Source organism: Pleuronectes platessa, chromosome 2 (assembly GCF_947347685.1).
Source record: "Pleuronectes platessa chromosome 2, fPlePla1.1, whole genome shotgun sequence".
In the NCBI taxonomy this organism is placed as follows: Eukaryota; Metazoa; Chordata; class Actinopteri; order Pleuronectiformes; family Pleuronectidae; genus Pleuronectes; species Pleuronectes platessa.
The window spans coordinates 2,260,954-2,280,089 of NC_070627.1; the positions used below are offsets into that span (position 1 = coordinate 2,260,954).

General features: G+C 43.6%; 1 protein-coding gene across 1 annotated transcript in view; it reads left to right on the forward strand.

Annotated features, from left to right (window-relative positions):
• Positions 1-19,136, forward strand: part of ptprt (protein tyrosine phosphatase receptor type T) — a 78,617-nt gene that overhangs the window by 57,875 nt on the left and 1,606 nt on the right. The window contains 5 exon segments of the mRNA XM_053442584.1: positions 1,865-1,980; positions 3,475-3,642; positions 17,747-17,821; positions 17,823-18,005; positions 18,007-18,043. Coding sequence (XP_053298559.1) covers positions 1,865-1,980; positions 3,475-3,642; positions 17,747-17,821; positions 17,823-18,005; positions 18,007-18,043 — 579 coding nt within the window.

Sequence of the window (19,136 nt, forward strand, 5' to 3'; positions counted from 1 at the left end):
GTGTGTGACCCTGCACAACTGAGGCCCCACTGTTCAGCGTCTGCTTGCATCAGCTCTCTCCCTCTCACACACACACACACACACACAGACACACACATGCAGCATGCAGACAGATTGCAGAGAGGCAGGAGGAAGGTCTGGACTCAGGGTCTTCATCATTCATATCTGACAGAAACACTAACACACACAAAGACTCTGAGCTGCTTTGTGCAACACTCTGTGGTTTATACTGTGAGAGCAACACACACGTTGTGTTGCTCTCAATAAGTCTTGTTTTAAAAACTATGGCAGAGAGTTTTAATAAGTGGAAGAACATATGTTATGGAGGATCAAAGTGAAATGATCAGTTGGAGTCAGCTGGAGGTCAAGGTCATTGTGACCTTTACCTTGTGAACATGTTATATTAAGAACGTCCTTAATGGAGTCCTTTAAAATGTGTAATAAACGTTCAGTTAGACTCATGGATTAATTGATTGGATGTGGCTGGTGAAAAGGTCAAAGGTCAAGTTCACTGTGACACCACAGGGGTCTCTTTAACATGATCAGGTCAAAGGTCAGTGGAATGTTATACAGCAGCAACACCTGATGATGCAGAGACTGTGTTTGTTGTTAAAGGAATAAAACTAAAGGACAAATATTCAGTTTTTACTTTTGTCTTTTTCTGAGGTATAGCTGGTTTGTTCCCATCTCTAATTATCAGATTAGTCTAAGTGGTGAAGAGAATGTTTTCAGAATCAAATAAATGAAATCAAGAGGGTAATGTAAAGAGAACAAATATCAAAATGAAGAAAGGTTACTTGAAAAACCTTCACGTCCAAGTCCTTGTCATTTGCAACCATTAGCATTAGCGTCAGTGGGAATTATCATCGTTAAATGATGGATTCATATTCCGTCGGGCTTATCTCCGTCTGCACACAGTCAGAACTCAATTAACCAGTCGCAGGCTGGTTTCAATGTCAAGACAAAGTCACAGGACGGCCGTCCCACTGTCGACCGGCTCATCTGTCTTCCAGCCGTCCAGTGAGTTTCCAGTGTCTCGCTCCAGACGTCCCAGTTTGAAGTAGATTACTGCAGTTTGGACTTTTGGTGGATTGATCAGCTGTGGAGTGACCAGTGTACTGAGGAGTGACCAGTGTACTGAGGAGTGACCAGTATACTGAGGAGTGACCAGTATACTGAGCAGTGACCAGTGTACTGAGGAGTGACCAGTTTACTGAGGAGTGACCAGTGTCCTGAGGAGTGACCAGTTTACTGAGGAGTGACCAGTTTACTGAGGAGTGACCAGTGTCCTGAGGAGTGACCAGTTTACTGAGGAGTGACCAGTGTCCTGAGGAGTGACCAGTGTCCTGAGGAGTAACCAGTGTCCTGAGGAGTGACCAGTTTACTGAGGAGTGACCAGTTTACTGAGGAGTGACCAGTGTCCTGAGGAGTGACCAGTTTACTGAGGAGTGACCAGTTTACTGAGGAGTGACCAGTGTCCTGAGGAGTGACCAGTGTCCTGAGGAGTGACCAGTGTCCTGAGGAGTGACCAGTGAACTGAGAAGGTGTCCCTGAGCTGAGCAGGACAATGTGTGAGAGTCTTATCACCGGTGGTTATCTGCCTACTGGGATTTGACTGTGTCCTCATACCAAGATGGCGTCTGCCAACTTCTTTAAGACGTGAATATGGAACTTGAGGATCTATTCAGACTTTATTAATTCACCCTCTGCGTGTTTCTCCAGAGACATTAAAAGAAGCTTGAGCTCATATGACCTGGATTCTGTTCCATTTTTCCAGACCATAGATATGATATGTAAATGATGTGTGTGTGCTGGTTGATTCCCTCCTGTTGAACCCGTCCCACTCTGTGTGTGTGTGTTGCAGGTAAAGCTCCTCACTTCCTGCGTCTGCAGAACGTGGAGGTGAACGTGGGTCAGAACGCCACGTTCCAGTGCACCGCCGGAGGGAAGTGGTCCCAGCACGACAAGCTGTGGCTCCAGGTGAGTGGCCTCAGATCAGCTGGTGTGTGGGTCGGTGAGAAGTGAAGAAGCAGAAGAACCTGTAAAACACACAAAGACAGAAACTAACAAAAGTAATGTATTACTAAATATACAGTAAGTTGCCGTGCAGTGTAAACAAAGGAACAACAAAATGCCAGGGTCAAAGGTCAAAGGTTCAGAGGAGCGGAAGTGATCATGTGATGTAATGTGTGACGTACGTGTGATATGATTATTGTGATGATCATGTGATGACGCACTCTTGTCCGGACCTGTCTATCAAAATGATATATGACAAGTAAACTCCCACCAGCCAATCAAAAACCCAAGCAGGATAAACAGGTTTACAAAGGATAAATCTGTTGATATTATATTTCATAATATTTTGTCATTCAGTTTATAAATCATATAAAAAGGTTACAGTTATCAATCAAATGAAGATATGAAACAGGAACAGAGCAGAGAACATCCCAGACCTCCAGCTCCATCTCAGGATTGATTAAAAGTCCTTGTTGCGCTTCGCACCAATGACTCCATCTGTGTGTGTGTCTGTGTGTCTCTGTGTGTCTGTGTGTGCATCCATGCAAATACACTCATTCTAATTTACATTCATGTGCACTGGCAAGCTTGAATGTTTCCACTGCACATGGTTGTGTACCTCTGACAACTCTGCCTGTTACAGTAATGACATTTGCAATGGAGAGCAGTGACCCCCCCACACACACACACACACAGACACACTCTCCCCTGACTGGAGGTCTGTTGCAGGAAAAATATGTTTCACCAAATTGGCAGATAATTCTACAGCGGTGAGAGAAGATTGGATCTGGAGACGTAGGGATCATATGCAAAGCAGGAAGTGATGTCACTGCTCCTTTTTCATATTTCATGTCTGACTCGTTCAGTTCAAATTGCTCCTGTTTCCTCCCGGGGCGTCAGAAATCACTACGGCTTCATTATGGTTTCATGTGTTGATGCGTGTCTCTTGGAATGTGTTTGAATTCCCACAATCTGTGAGAGGAGCCACCAGGAGCTCTTCAGGAAGAATCAGGGGCTGAGGTCAGGCTTGTCTTTAAAGTTTACAACCAGAGTTCACCAGATCAGAGTGTGAAGGAGCCTACACCACTTCAGCAGGGTTAGTTCTATTCAGGCTCCAGAGAAAACCAATTCATAACTGGGAGAAATGTGGGTGTTGGTGTTGGATCCAGTGGTTTAAAGGATCGATGCTAAAGCAGGTCTTAACAGAACCTAAATCAAATTTCAGGTTTATTTAGCATATCACAGATTCTCTGTCTTTTGTCTTTTCAATATTCAAACTTTTATCACATTTTGATTTCCCTGGTGTGTGAGAGAGAGAGGTCAACGTTTTCATTATTTAAACCCCCCTGTAAGAAGAGCTCTGTCTCCATGAGCCCTTCACACGGCCTCTTGAAACCCAGTGCTCATGAAAACAAGCACAGCACTAATCGACTGGTTTTGTGGTTTCCCATCATGCAGCAGTGGAACGGCCGGGACACGGCCCTGATGGTGACCCGGGTGGTGAACCACCGGCGCTTCTCCGCCACGGTCAGCGTGGGCGACACGTCCCAGCGCAGCACGAGCCGCTACCGCTGCGTCATCCGCTCGGACGGCGGCTCGGGGGTGTCCAACTACGCCGAGCTCATCGTCAAAGGTACGTCCTGCTGGTCTGAGGTCAGTTAGGAGCTCATCGGTCGTGATGCATGGGAAAGGGTGAACGAGGGAGCGACAGTCTGGAAATCAGTCGGGATGAGGCAGGACAAGTTCTCTATGTAGAGGAAGTGGGAGACAAGCCTGGGTTGTGGTTGTGTGTGTGTGTGTGTGTGTGTGTCTGTTTGTGTGTGTTGGCAGTTGCTAGTTGGTGAACGCTGAGGACGGAATACTGAGCAGACCCCAGAGCTGTGCCTGGAACTCACAATGAGCCTCCTTTGACTCCGGCTCCGTCTCATGTGTCCTCCTCTCTCTCTTTCAAACAGACACCCACATGTCCCTGGTTCTTTTTTTTCTTTTAATTTAGTAAGAGACGGTTTTTGTTGTCAAGCTTTTTGTGTTTTATTCGTTTAGTATGAATTAATTAAGTAGGATTAATCCACGTTTAAGACAGGGAACTTAAAGTTCTATCTTTTACCTCTTAGGCCCCAGAGAACCAGTTCTGTTATAAAACTAGTTTCATAACGGACCTATTTAAAGTAAATTGCCAACGGGGGGCATTTGAGTTCAAGTGGCTAAAACTGGTAATCTTTAATAGGAATTATAATAATTACTGAATTAAAGTCAAGTGTCCATGGAGAGAGCTTCCCTCTGCCGAGGCTGAGGCCACATCCAGCCATGTTATAGAAAGTGCACCTCTGGATCTGCTCGTTCATCTGGATCCACTCCAGAATCTCACGAGCACTGATTCCAGTCAGACACGACCTAGTTTCTCATGAAGATCCATGAATTATTTCCTTAAAATTAAGTGAAAATGTAAAAAAGCTCCATCTTGCATTGTTAAGGAAAGAGATAGGAACCGCCCTGTTTGTCCAGATCTGCCCCAAAAATCATCATCCTTCCAATAGCTTTCATAAATTAGTAGTAATTCAGTTTCTTGGTTCTGATAAACAGAGAACCCAATGGACGGGGGTGAAAACATAACCTCCTTCTCCCCTTGTTCCCTGTGTCCCATGTGTGTTTAACTGGGCTGTTCCTCAAATCCCCTCGCTGACGACTGAAATCCTCTAAGGCCGGCCTCTGGGCTCTGAGCTCAACCCGGACACCAGGTCTGAGATATGAAGGAATCTCCTGATTTGTCTTCACAGTCGACTTCCGGTGATTCCTGTGAACATCGTGGAAAACTGTCCTGTCCCACGAGACGGGTCTGGACGCACTGAGGACGTCCGATAATGAGTCTGATAGTTCTGATAGACCTGGTGTGGTCTTTATCTTTCTCTCTGTGCTTATGAATTGAGGCTCATCCTCTTAAATCTAAACACTTTGCCATACTTTTACTTTTTTAATGAGTCTTTTATCCTCTAACACACGAGATAACAGCAGCCTCACAGACTTCCTGTTCTCTCGGTGAGGGAAACACAGAGGCCCCGTGTGCTCAGTCACTGTGAAGCTCACTTTCTGCTCTGATGCTTGACAATCTCCAGGGTTGTTTCCTGACAACATTGTGTTGCACTTCCAAAAAATATATATATATATATATATATATATATATATATATTTTTTGGAAGTGCAACACAGTTTTTTGGAAGTGCAACACACACAGTTGAACTGTGTGTGTGCTGATTAATGGGATTGACATTGCGTCACTGCAGCACATTTAAATGCAGGGACCCTCTGGCCTGAGTTATGTTTTTAATACATATTTGTTATGAATTATGCGGTTAACCCTGTTTGGCGTGGATGATGTTTTAATCTGGAGGGAGGGGGGGGGGGGCACAGTTTTGATTAGACGATAGTCCGGGGACTGAAACTCTCATCGCCATCTGTTAGCAGAGCACACAGCCTGCACTCCTGAGAACGTCCCAGTGTGTGTGTCTGTGTGTGTGTGCTGCTGATTGTGTATTTGAAGGTGTTTGTGCGGCTATTTCTATCCTGTGTGTGGGTGTGGGTGTCTGTGTGTGTCTGTGGGTGTGTGTGTGTGAAGCTCAGGTGCTGTCAGCCATGCATTGTGCCAGAGGAGCAGCCCATGCCAACACAGTGAACAAGAGAGAACTGCAATATGACACACACACACACACACACAAACACACACATGCATTACCATACTTCCCTCAAGCCCTTTGTGTGGTGTGTGTCGCTAAATGTGAATGTGTGTTACTGTCCTTTACTTTGTACACGTGTGTGTTCTCATGGGCCGCTAAGTGAAATCGGGGTTAATGAGTGTGTTGTTCAGTCAGGTGTGATCAGGGGAATCTGGATACTTCTCATATTACAGTGTGTTTATGTGTGTGTCTGTGTGTGTGTATGTGTGTGTGTGTGTGTGCTCATGCATGTTAATCCTCTAACTGCTGCTAGTTCCACAGCTGAGGTCTTTGTTGTTAAATAGTTAAACTTTTTAATCAAATTACTAAACTTCTGGAGCTCAAAATATTTGCATGTTGGACAAATGACTTGAAATCATCTCTATATCTATTTGAAAAATTATTTGAATTATTACTACTTGCACTCACGCTTGTGCTGGAACCTTAGTTTGAAATAATCACACAGACCAGAGGAGGCAATAGATTGAGGTCAACAACAACACAACTCTATTCTGATCTTGTCATCACTCAGTTTCCCCCCCCCCATCTTCTTTCTTCTTCAATTTCATCCTTTTTCTCATTTTTTGACTTTTAGAAATCCCGATTTTATGCGACTAAACTACAACAGTTAAAACGTTTACAGGGAACTCAACTGTGACCTGATATCTCCTCTATAAACATAAACATAAACTCGGTTGTAAACCTGAGTGACATCCACTCTCCTTTAAAAGAACACGTGTTTGCAGAAGCAGCGCAGAAAGATGTTCCCACAGTCCTGAGAGAGAGAGAGAGAGAGTGAGAGAGAGAGAGAGAATTATTTGCAAGTGGAAAAGGTGAAGAGGGGATCACAAAAACACAGAGAAAGAGGAGAGGAGGTAAAAGCTACTCCTAGCTTTTAATTTGACAAAGTCAGACAAGTGGCTATTGAAATGAGACACACACACACACACACACACACACACACACTCACGCACACAGTGTCCAGTTTGATGGGACATTAAAGGACGTCCTTGACGACAAGTCAGTGACACTGAGAGTCTGCTGCACACACAGACACACACACACAGACACACACACACAGACACACACACATGTTTTCTCTGCTTCTGTGCGTTTGTCATTTGTATGGCTCTTGTCGAACAGATGCAGTCGAAGCCCCAGGGCAACAAGGTCTCAACCATACCGCTGGCTGTGCTGGCGTGTGTGAGTGTGTGTGTGTCTGCCTGTGTGTGTGTGTGTGTGTGTGTGTGTGTGTGTGTGTGTGTGTGTTTGTGTGTGTGTGTGACAGAGTAGGAAGGAGCAAGCCTGCATGACATGTCTCTCACGGAATATGAAAATGTGCTGTATTTGGGGCCATGTATCTGCATTCATGTGTGAGTATGTTGTGTTGTTTATGTGCATGTGAGTGTGTGTGTGTGTGTGTGTGTGTGTGTTTGTGTGTGTTCTGTCCGTCAGAGATAAGACTCAGTGGGGCGTAGCTGAGATCCAGGAGCGCCACTGTCAGCCAGTGCCCTGTGGACACCATGCAGAGTGTGTCTGTCTCTGTGTGTGTGTGTCTGTCTCTCTGTGTGTGTGTGTGTGTGTGTGTGTGTGTTTTTCTGTGAGATCCCCAGGAACACTGCTGCATCTTTCTAAGTCTCCCTCGGTAGTCATAAAGCTGATTGTAGTCCAAGAATAAGACCCAGCAGCATCACCGCAGTGTGTAAATGTCTGTCATTGTGTGTGTGAGTCTGTCATTGTGTGTGTGTGTCTGTCATTGTGTGTGTGTGTGTGTGTGGTGTGCGTGCGTCTGAGCCGGTGGAGCTCTCCGTCGCCCAGAGCTCATTCCTGGTCTTTTCTGTGTCTGTCCCCTGATAAGGAAATCGATAGGAGAGTGGACAGCTCGTGTGTCAGATCTCAGATCAGTTCAGATGGATTCGGCCCTCGAGCAGTTACAAGGTTTTAATTAGAAATGTGAGCAGGAAGTGTCGAGTGGTGAGTTCTGCAGGAAGCTTGACACGGGAGAGAAAACATGGTTCCACCAGATGAGTGACAGGTGTGGGGTGGGGGGGGGGGGGGGGATGCTTAGTGGTATGAGACACAACTCTGGTAATGCTATGGAAATATACAGATTTTAGATTTTCAGTTTTGATTTGAGCAAAATATAAACACTTTCGGAAACTATGATACGATATGATATGAAAACTGGGGAAAGATATATTTATATATAAATATGATCTTTTTATATATTTAAACTTTTCCATAGACTGTATAAAGACGGACAAATTAAAAGCTCATAAACTCAAGTTCAAGTATTTGATTAGTCTGGTTTGAATTAGGGTTTTGATACTGATACCGACTCGTGATTGGTCGAGAGCGTTTGTCGGCGGAACTTCAATATGGTGGCTCCACTTCCACAGTCACATGACGTGAGATGGAAACACCCATACGGGACGAATTCTTGACATTTCCTCCATTTATATAAATAAATTTGTTAACTTTATTTACAGGTTTTCGGCTTGACGGACACAGCATATACAGATTTATCTAGAATTCCTTCAAAATAAAATTCCTCACGTTAAGATATTTGGTTCAGTTCACTAATCTCGCAGCGGTGAAGAAGAAAATAGATGAAACAACATTTTGAAATGTACACAAGGTCGGACGAGAATAACCACGAATCAATAAAATACATGTTCATCAATTTGTAATACTTGAATATAAGTTTTATTGGTGTGAAAAACTTAGACCAAAGTTTGTTTATCTGCGTGTGTGTGTGTGTGTGAGAAAGGTAGGTACACACTACCCGCCTCTTTAACCAGGTCCTTAGGGCTCGCCTTAGGGGAAATGTGTGTGTGTGTGTGTGTGTGTGTGTGTGTGTGTTGTCCTCAGTATGCTGGGCGGTTTGTCAAATTATTGGTATTCCTTGTCCATTGCTCTCTCAGGAGCATCGGCCTCTGTGTGCATGTTCATCTGTGTGTGTCTGTGTGTGTGTGTGTGTGTGTGTTTCCCAGAGAATGGACACTTCACACGGAATATCCGAAGAGAAGGATAAGTAATGCATGAGCAGGTGCAGGGCGAGCAGAGGATGAGCGGGACGGAGGTGAGAGAGGGGGAGAGGAGGACTCGGAGAGGAGGACTCGGAGAGGAGGACGAGGAGAAGTTGACACCAAAGGCAGGAGAGCGTGAGAGGATAGTGAGGAAGTAAAGTGAGTGGAACAGGTGTGCAACGGAAGACGGGAAAGGGATGAGAAGATGAAAGAGAGGAGGGGAAAATGAGAAGTAGTGAAAAGCATCAGACGGACGAGTCACGTTCTGTGTACTTGTTGTATTTTAACCCAGATCCCTCCGATGGAAAGGAGAACTCTGATTGGTTTAACGACTATAGTCCTGTGGAGAACGTGAAGATACCCTGGTGCACGATGTCATTTCCTGAGCATTAGCAACTTTAAGCTAATTTAACCTTTTTCACCGACCAGCTCCAAAAGTTTCTCATCGAGACGAAAGCTCCTGTGGGTAAGATGCTTGTCAAGTTCTGTGAAACGTTCTTTATGCTTCGTTCTGCAGCGACAACGTGGCCCCGCCCTCAAACGCCATTTTCACAGGTTGGAATAGAAGTAGTAGCGGTTGTGGCTAGCAGCTAGCCGCTAGCAGCAGTCGTGGCTACGTGGTTAAATCATATATATATATTAGTGCAACGCCCGGCGACAGAGTTAACCCCTTGTGGACGAATGTCGCGAATTTGCCTCAAACCCCATTCCGGTCTTAATGCCGCCGAGGTGACGATTGTGCCTGATGGTGCAAATACTACACATACCAAGGAAGGTATTGGAAGCACTCTGCCGCCATCTAGTGGTCGGAGTGGAAAATACATACTAGCCCCTTGGGACTGTGCAGCAGAGTTATTTTGAGGTATTAAGCTATATTTGAAAAACTGTGATGATGAAACAGCAATGATTGTACAGAAACATGTGTTGTTATTCAATTTCAATCAAAAGCAACATCAATATAATAATCTACATCCCAACATGTGTTAAATTAAAGTTATGCCCCATTATGCCCAATGTCGCTAATTTGCCTCATACCTAAATTTATATCTATTGTATATGCTATATTGAAGTTAACAATCTCCACTTAATTTAGCATCTGTATGACAGCCAAAAACACCAATAATACTTTTTTTATATAATTGGAAATTAATACAGGCAGTAAAGGGTTAATGTGCTGCTCCAGTCAGTTTGACTGACGGGTTCCGAGCTGCTTCTGCCTCGACCCTCGTCTCGTTGACCTGAGACGATGTGTCTCCTCCGTGTGTCCTGCTGCTTCTCCCCCGTCCAGCTGACAGATGAAAGACTAATTCTCGTTTCATTAAGACGTTTTGCTCGTGACACTAAGAAGAAGATCAGCGTCTCTCTCAGTCTGTCTCCTGCTGTTTGAGACGTCTCCCACTTTCAGGTTTCAGACCTCGATCCGGCACTTTTATCCTCGGCAGCTCACAGGAAGTAGTTTTCTGTCCCGGTCGTGGACACTTTGAAGGGACTTTATTTATACTTTATAATAAGCTTATAATCAAAGTTGCCATATCTCTCTATAGCTTCACATTTTCTTCTGTATACAAGTGGACTAAGACGTCTTCTCTGTGTCCACATGTGTTTTCTTCATGGGGTTCATCTGAGATCCTGTTGTCAGGTCCTGGAATCAGTTTCCTGCCACAGTGAGTTTTCTGTGAGCACTGAGGAATCCGATTTTATTTCCCATGATTCCCGGCACCTCTGGGGTTTAAAAAATACGTGTCTGTTTGATCATCATTTGTTCTTTCTTTCTTTCTTTCTTTTTTCTTTCTTTCTTTGTTTCATGGTTGGGCTGTGAGTCTTTTGATTAAAACATTATTTGTGCCGAGGCACAGTGTGTGTGTGTGTGTGTCTGTGTGTGTTTGTGCGTGTGAGCGCTGAATTCATTACACCAAGTAACAGGCCTGAGGGAGAATGGAGTGTTTCTCACAGGTGTACACAACACACACACACACACACACACACACACACACACACACACACACACACACACACACACACACACACACAGTGAAATCAGTCAATCTCCAGGAGAAATGTGTTAATATAAAAAGTCCTGAGCAGGATAATAACACTGAGCGATTGCACAAAAAGGAAAGAAAGACAGAAAGCAGTATTCATGAGGAGGGAGGCGAGTTGAGAGGTCGGAGGTCAGAGGTCGGAGGTGAAGCCACACGCAGGTGGAGGTTCAAACTTCCAGAACTTTCAAAAAACAATTTTATCAGATATGGAAAATAACATTTCCAGTATCAATTTGTTCCACTTAGACACATCCCGCTGACGAGATGGAGAGATCCTATCTGAGCTGGATCGTGTGTGTGTGTCTGTGTGTGTCTGTGTGTGTGGGTTTATATGTGTGTGTGTGTGTGTGTGTGTGTGTGTGTGTGTGTGTGTGTGTGTGTGTGTGTGTGTGTGTGTGTGTGTGTGTGTGCGCGCGCACGCTTATCTGTAGTGAGACAAACTGCTGTTCAAGGAACTGAGAAAAGGAGCCGGAGTGTGTAACTGATAACACAACAGCATAAGTAGAGATACAATCAGAGGCTGTTTACAACTTTACACATGATTCAAACAACAATATGACAATTTATTCATCAAGAAAATGAAAAGTTCCCTTCCAGAATAAAAGCTCGGGTTGAAGGACATTTCCTCTTTATTACAGTCCATTATCATTGGTCATTTTAAAACTGTGCTCACCACATTAACAGCTGAGACAGGTTTTAATTAAACACACACAGTTTTCCTGTGAAATGACAAATCATAACTGCATTTCATTTTCTGCCTTTACTGTGAAGTACAGTCTTTCGGAGGATTGAACCCTTGTTTGACCTTGACCTTGACCTCTTCATGACCAGCAGCCCAAACTGATTCAAGTCAGAAGAGAGTGGCCTCCCACTGAGAGCTGGGTCCTAAAATATTATAATCATATAATAATAGTCTGGTTAAAGTTGCTTTTCAACACTTTAAATCCATCAAGCATGTTTTATTTAAAAAGTTCACGATTCAAAGATAACAACAAAGAGACTCTCTCTCTCTCTCTCTCTCTCTCTCTCTCTCTCTCTCTCTCTCTCTCTCTCTCTCTCTCTCTCTCTCGAATGTCAGAAAGGGAAAAATTAAGATTTCGGGCGAGCGAATGTCGTTTTCGATAGAACAGATTTTTCAATCTTTTCCGCCATCCTGGCAATATCTCCCCTCTCCTCTCTGGTGGGCTGAGGTCTTCTTTATCTGTCTCGCTATCTCTCACACACACAAACAGACACAAACACACACACACAAACACACAAACAAACACACACACACACACACACACACACACACACACACACACACACAGTCACACACACTTTCCACTTTCCTTATCTCTGGATCTGTCTCTCTTGGAGAACACAGCAGAGCTCACAGAGGTTTGATGGAACTTCTGGAGGTGGCTCACCTTCTCACACACAAACACACACACACTCACACACACACACACACACACACACACACACGCACACACACACACACACACACACACACACACACACATAGTATTAGTGGTTTTATAACCTGTGATAAGAGGAGAACTGATAAAACCGATATCACCAACAACAAACCTATTACTCTCTCCCACTTCTCTCCCTCATTTATTTTTCTCTCTTTACTTTGAACTGAGTGTTTGTGTGTCTGCAGTGAAACCGATTTAAAGTGGCAACATGATATAATAATAATATTTATCAAACTTCAGACTCTTTCCCTTTTATCTAACACCTCAAACGCTGTCTTTTGTTTCCAAACCTAATTTCATCATCTGTCTTCTCTCTTGATTTGTGGATCTTTTTAATTTGGTCCAAATTGCTTTTAAACTTGAATCCCTCAAATAAAATCTGACCAACAGTCGCAGGTTTATTTTATTTAACCATCGCAGCGTCAGAGATGTTAATTTTGTTTGTTGACTAACTCAATATCATAAAACCCTCAGGTCCTGATTACTGACATGTCTGTTCCTGGTGCATCAAAAATGAGTCTGTTGAAAATATCTTGAATCTGAGAACAAAATGGATTCTACACTTTCTGATAATTCAGGATTCAGACAGATTTCTAAAAGTCAGAGCTCCGCTGATATGAGCTGTTCATTGACTTTTATTTTGTAGAATACACAACGCAACACAAATTATATAATAATTTATATACCAGCTCCCTCCCCCCCCCCCCCATCCCTATCAGTATCACTCTGGCTCAGCAACATTCAAAACTGACTCCTGACCAGCTGAAGGGGTCTCGCTCATTTATTTTATCTCAGAAAGAGTCAGAGAAACAAAGAACAAAGACATCTGGACATCTGATGGACACACACACACACACACACACACACACACACACCTACACACACACTATGTGCTCAAACCTCAAGCTGGGACTCAAATGCAGAGCAGTAAAATGTAGAGCCGTATCCTCTGCACCTTCAGGGTGTAGTAACACGGGTTACACACCTCTGACAACAAGACCCCGGGATACACACAATAAAACATTTATGGGGCCATGGCTGCTGCACAGACACACACACACACACACACACACACACATATATATATACATATACACATATACAAACACAAACACACAGAGGTGTTTCTTGGTCCAGAGTCACAGTGCTGTACTCCTGCTGCAACCCATCTGAAAACTTCATGAGCTCTGCAGGGGGCTCTCTCCTGTAATTCATAAAATCATATCTAACTTTGTGTGTCTTTTTATATACAAACATTAAATTAAATAAATAAATCACTCGAACCTCACAGGGAACGACTGGTGCTACCTCATCAGTTTGTCTCATCCCTCTATTTCTTTCTCTTTTTTCTCTAGCCCTCCCTCCATCCTTTCTCATGGGTATCACTGGGTGTGTGTGTCTGTGTGTGTGTCTGTGTGTGTGTGTGTGTGTCCTATTTCTGTATTCATGTAAGGACACAGGTGTGTGTTTGTGTATTTCAATCCCTCTCCATCCGCACAATGCCAGCACAGGCTTTTCATTTTGTGGGAGTTATTATTACAATCTTCAATGGATATAAATACGTGCAGCTATTTTGTATCGACAAATGTGTGTATCTGTGGTTCTGCATGTGTGTGTGTCTGTGTGTCTGTGTGTATGTGTGTGTGTGTGTGTGTGTGTGTGTGTGTGTGTGTGTGTGTGTGCATGCTCATGTCCTGGTGGGTGCCAGGTTGTGAGTCACTGGGTGGCCTCTGTAACTCTCAGTGGTGAACGAGCTGTCGGAGGGAGGGAGGGAGGGAGGGAGGAGGGAGTGAGGGAGGGAGGGATGGAGGGAGTGAGGGAGGGAGGGAGGAGGGAACAGACGGAGGGAGTTATGGAACGAGCTCGTCTTTGTTCCTGCGGAGGAGCATCAGGAGAAGTTGTTGAATATAAACGATGTTAATGAGGATGTGAGTTGTGTTGAGGCGCTTGTAAAACACAGTTAACAGGTTCTCAGTTAGAGGAAGCAGCGAGTCGCTGGTTTTTAATGTTCAGTCTTTTTTAAACGCAGCTCGTGTGCAAATGAGATTTTTAAATGTTTAAATACTTTCCGAGAAAAACACAAACTCCTACGTGATTGTTAGTGCGGAAAATGCTATTTCATGACAAACTTCAGAAAAGGTGACGCACAGAATGAGAAGAAGCCGAGTGAGTAGGATGATGAAGATTGTTCTTTATTCATGTTATTTTTTTGAAGGAAAACACCAAAACCAGAGGAAGAATAATAACGACAAAAAAAAACGACACAATGCAAGACCCGCTCTGGGCTGTACTCGGCTCCCCCTACAGGTGGGGTGTGTAATTATACCGTTGTATATTTACACGAGTTGTGGTCTGATCCTCCTCATGCAAATTAATGTTGTTTATCTGCGTCTGATGATAAACTAGCGAGTCGACAACATCGAGAACAACACAAAACAAACGAGCTAAAGTTCGGACTTACTGTGCAATTAACAAAAACAACAGGTCACCGCAATTTAGCCTTTTTTAACTCTCGCTAACGAAGGAAATAAACTCTGACATTCCCTGTTTCTTCCTTCCTTGTCTTTTCCACCTCTCTTTTTAGAAGACCATAAATCTGTTTCCTGTCTATTGTACATATTTATATTTTAAAATATTTCGTACTTTTTAACCCTAAAATACATGATATTCGTAGTGGAAGGCAAAGAAATAATTTAATTGCAGTGGACTGTATATATGACAATATTAACTTCTTTCTCTGGTATAATCTCTTATCGCTGCTAGCGCTAGCTCTGGTTGTTTGTGTGTAACATTTGTTGTGTTGCCTCCAGGGGGCGCTGAGGAAGTGGGTATTATTTTAAGGTACAAAAGATTAGATTAGATTAGATTCAACTTTATTGTCCTTGCACAGTACAAGTACTTATACAACGAAATGCAGTTTAGCATCTAACCAGAAGTGCAAAAAAAGGCAGTAAAGTGCAGAGTATTGTGCGTATTTAAAGTGGAATGTAAATAAATAGATATGTACAGCAAGAAATATATTTGGAATAGTACAGTAACGACCCAGTGTTGCTTTAAGTTGAGGAACATTTGTGTACTTTATGTTCTATACGTGTGAAATACCTGCAGTGGATTGCGTTTAAATACATAATCTTCTTTACTTTGACTTCCTCCCGCTCACAAACACACTTCCAGCAGCTCGGGGGGGGGAGATGGATGGAGTGTTTGGTGACTGACAGTTTGAATCGTCTGCACCTCAGACATCAGACATATTCTAATGGAGCCGTGAAGAAACCTAGAAGAAAAGGGGAAACTTCCCGACAGCAGGAGGAGAGGAGCCATTACTCTCAGCTCGCATAACAAAGCTGACAGAGGAAGATTAATACTTCAATCTCAAAATCATTCTCTTAGTGGCAGTTTTTTGAAAAACGCTTTGTGTACGGCGTGAGATGTTAATTCTGTTCATGCTTCAACAGCCGGTCCTTCATCCTCCAGGCTGTTCTCTTTGAGCATCGCTGCACCCCCCCTGTAGTCATATAATAATAATAACCCATGTGTGGAGTCTATAGTCATATTCGATCATTGTTTAGATGCACATCGGGGATTAGTGGAAGAAGACGTCTCTGGTTTGCTGGACGATTCAAAACAAGATGTTGCACAAAAGTGGATTTAATATGAAATATGAAAGTTCTGTCATATTGCAAATTGTTGCACAAACCACTGTGGTAATGACAAACAGGTAATTTATTAACGTCCACGTGTTGAAGAGCTTCCTGCTTATTTCTATATATTTTTAAATAAAGAATGACGGAGAAGTGAAACTAAATCAGGGAAAAAGGAAATTAAACCAATTTCAAAGATTATCAGCGGGAACTCCTTATGATGTGATCATTATTATATCATAGACGTATCTTTAATAGTGAAGTGACATTTTTATATTTTTCATTTAACCCATTTTTATTAATATTTCCTTTTTTTCACCTGGAGAATGGAAACGCAGCATTTGACACTTTCTTTCTGATTATAGATCCAGATTCTAATTCTAACTGTTGTTTTGAATTTAATATCAATTAAATATATAAAATAATAATGAATAAATGATGGGAATTGGATTAGTAGCTTCATCGTGAACTTACCTCTGCAGACTGACTTGGTAATAAAAGCCTAAAAGATGTGCATCACTCACTAGTTCACCTAAACCATACCTATACATTTATGGAATATAACTATTATACGATACATATTCACATTTGGATTTGTCATTATATTGCAGGTGAGGAGCTGTTGTACTTAGAAAAAAAAGTTTAAACTGATCCGCGTGTATCAGGCGACATTTGGTCACACGCACAAGTGGTGTGTTGTATTTGTGTGTGTGTCCTTAAAGTTGTAAATGTTATTTTTCCTCCTGTAGATCTTATAAAACACACAAGTGACCATTGTGGGTCTGTTGTGTCTCCGTTCACCTCAGTTCTCAGTAAACACTTGAACACACACTTGTTTTTCAGAGGACGCACCTTTCTGCTGACATCCTGCAGTTTTACCTTTTGTGTGTAGTTTACATTCCAGTGATCGGCTCCACCGGATGTTAGATATCACACTTTGAGAAGAAGCTGCTGTCACAGGTTTTCATTCTGAAACAGGGAGTAATAAAATATCTTTTGCTTTTTAGACTTGACAGAGGCCATTATTTTCCCCCGGGTAGCGTAATGTGAAAGTCTGGAGGCAAAGTATCTGTCAGCCACACGTCAGGAGTGTGATGGATTAGTACAGGTGGAGAATTCACTCCCTGTTCAGAGCTGCTCTAAATGTAAAGTTAAAAAAAAACGCTTCTCCTTTTAAATTCACGTCCCACTGCAACTGGAAGACTTCTGATTTCTTTATTTCAGTCGATCCCTGTGCACGTTATGATTTGAAAACGTATTTCAAGGGTCCAGAGGTAAAGAAGGGAAATGTGTGTAACTAGATATTGATAGTTTTTTTTTTTTTTGTATTCCTTTCATTATGTTATGGACATTTCTTTTATTGGTTAAACCCACAGAGGGGTTTGAGAATATCTGGGAAGGCAAGGGTGGTGAATAAACATCCGCATAATGAAATTACATATTGTAATGTTGCTTTTTGAAAATTACCGAGTGTGTGTGGGAGCGTGTGTGTGTGTGTGTGAGCGTGTGTGTGTGGGTGTGTGTGGATGCCGCACGTGGTCTGCTCCAGTGATTGGACTTTAATGTGGTTTTCAGGGGAAGATGAGTTAAGTGATTCATTTGGATTCAGCGCAGAGGAGCTCGGGGGGGGGGGGGGGGGGGGGGGGGGGGGGGGGGGGGGGGGGGGGGGGTGGGGGGGGGTGTAGTTACAGTCAAAACAAGCTGATGTAATTGTTTTCTGATTGCCACTCACAAACGGCTCGATCCAACTGGGACGCTGGGAGGATTCTGTGGTTTTTAAAATAAAGCAAAACAGAAAAGATCTAAAAACGCACTTTACTAAACTCCTCTGTTTCCCCTCTATAGCTCCGCCCACTTCCCATCGCCCCCCCCGAGCTGCTGGCCGTCGGCGCCACCTACCTGTGGATCAAACCCAACGCACAACAGCATCATCGGCGACGGGCCCATCATCCTGAAGGAGGTGGAGTACCGCACCACGTCGGGGAACTGGGCGGAGAGCCACGTGGTCGACGCCCCCACCTACAAGCTGTGGCACCTGGACCCGGACGTGGAGTACGAGATCAAGGTCCTGCTCTCCAGACCCGGGGAGGGGGGGACGGGGGCCGCCGGGGCCGCCGCTGGTCACCAGGACAAAGTGCGCAGGTGAGTGCGGCCACGTTCGATCCCTCAGCTTCGTTTGTTTCATGGGTTCTGCTTTGTGACCGGACTTTCTAACAGCTGCTTGGTTCTGCTCCACTGGCTGAGAATGACTCTCAGGCCGGTTTCTTGGGTTTAACCTCGTTCTATCGTGAGGGCGTCTGTTCAGCAGCTCATCACGACCCATTGTTACGTTTTATTGTGAGTCGACCTCTAGTGGCCAGAGTTATTATGACAGGGAAGTACCTCTCCCTAAACTGAACCAAGTTATTCTTATTATTCATTACGGTGACGTCAAAGGTCCGGTTATAAATTCAGGAGAGCTTCCTGTTGGTTGTATCAGCGGGTCGAGAACCCCATGTGGTCGTTGTAGCTTATGGATTCTTCTTCTTCTCTCTCTTCATCCTGCTCCAGCTTCCGGTTTCATCCCTTTCTTTCTCTTTTCTTTTCTTCTTCATCAGTCTTTTGCTCCTAAACTCACTTCAGATGTATCTCCTCCCTTCTGTCTTTTCTCTCAACCTCTTCTTCTATTCCTTCTCCTCTTTTGTTGTCTCACGGCCCTTCTCTCCATTCCTCTCCCCCCCCCTTTTTGACTCTCTTCATCTTCCGTTTTTTTTTTCACCATCTCTTTCTCCGTCTGTCGTTGTCACTCAGCCTCTTCATCTCAGAGTCGTCTCTGATGCAAACAGAGACAGAAGTCTTTGTCAGTGATTTTGTGTTTTCATCTTGAGAGCAGCAGAGATGGAGGGATGGAGGAAAACGGAGGAGGAGAAAGTGCATGAAAGAGTGAATGAAAAGTGAGTCAGCTCAATGTGTGTGTAACCTCTGTGTGACTGTGGAGGGGGGGGGGATTCATTTCTATTCTGCTTTGATGAGGCTGGTTTGTTTGACTGTGTGTGTGTCTCTGTCTGTATGTGTGTGTGTGTTTGTGTGTGTGTGTGGTTGTCTTTGCAAGTTATATTAGAAACTGTGTTGGCAGGTGTTTTAGTTTAATTGGGATTTAATGTGTTGGTGTCTCACATGTTTTATATTTCTCGGTGTATAATTGTGTCTTTTGCAATGTGTGTGTGTGTGTCTGTGTGTGTGTGTGTGTGTGTGT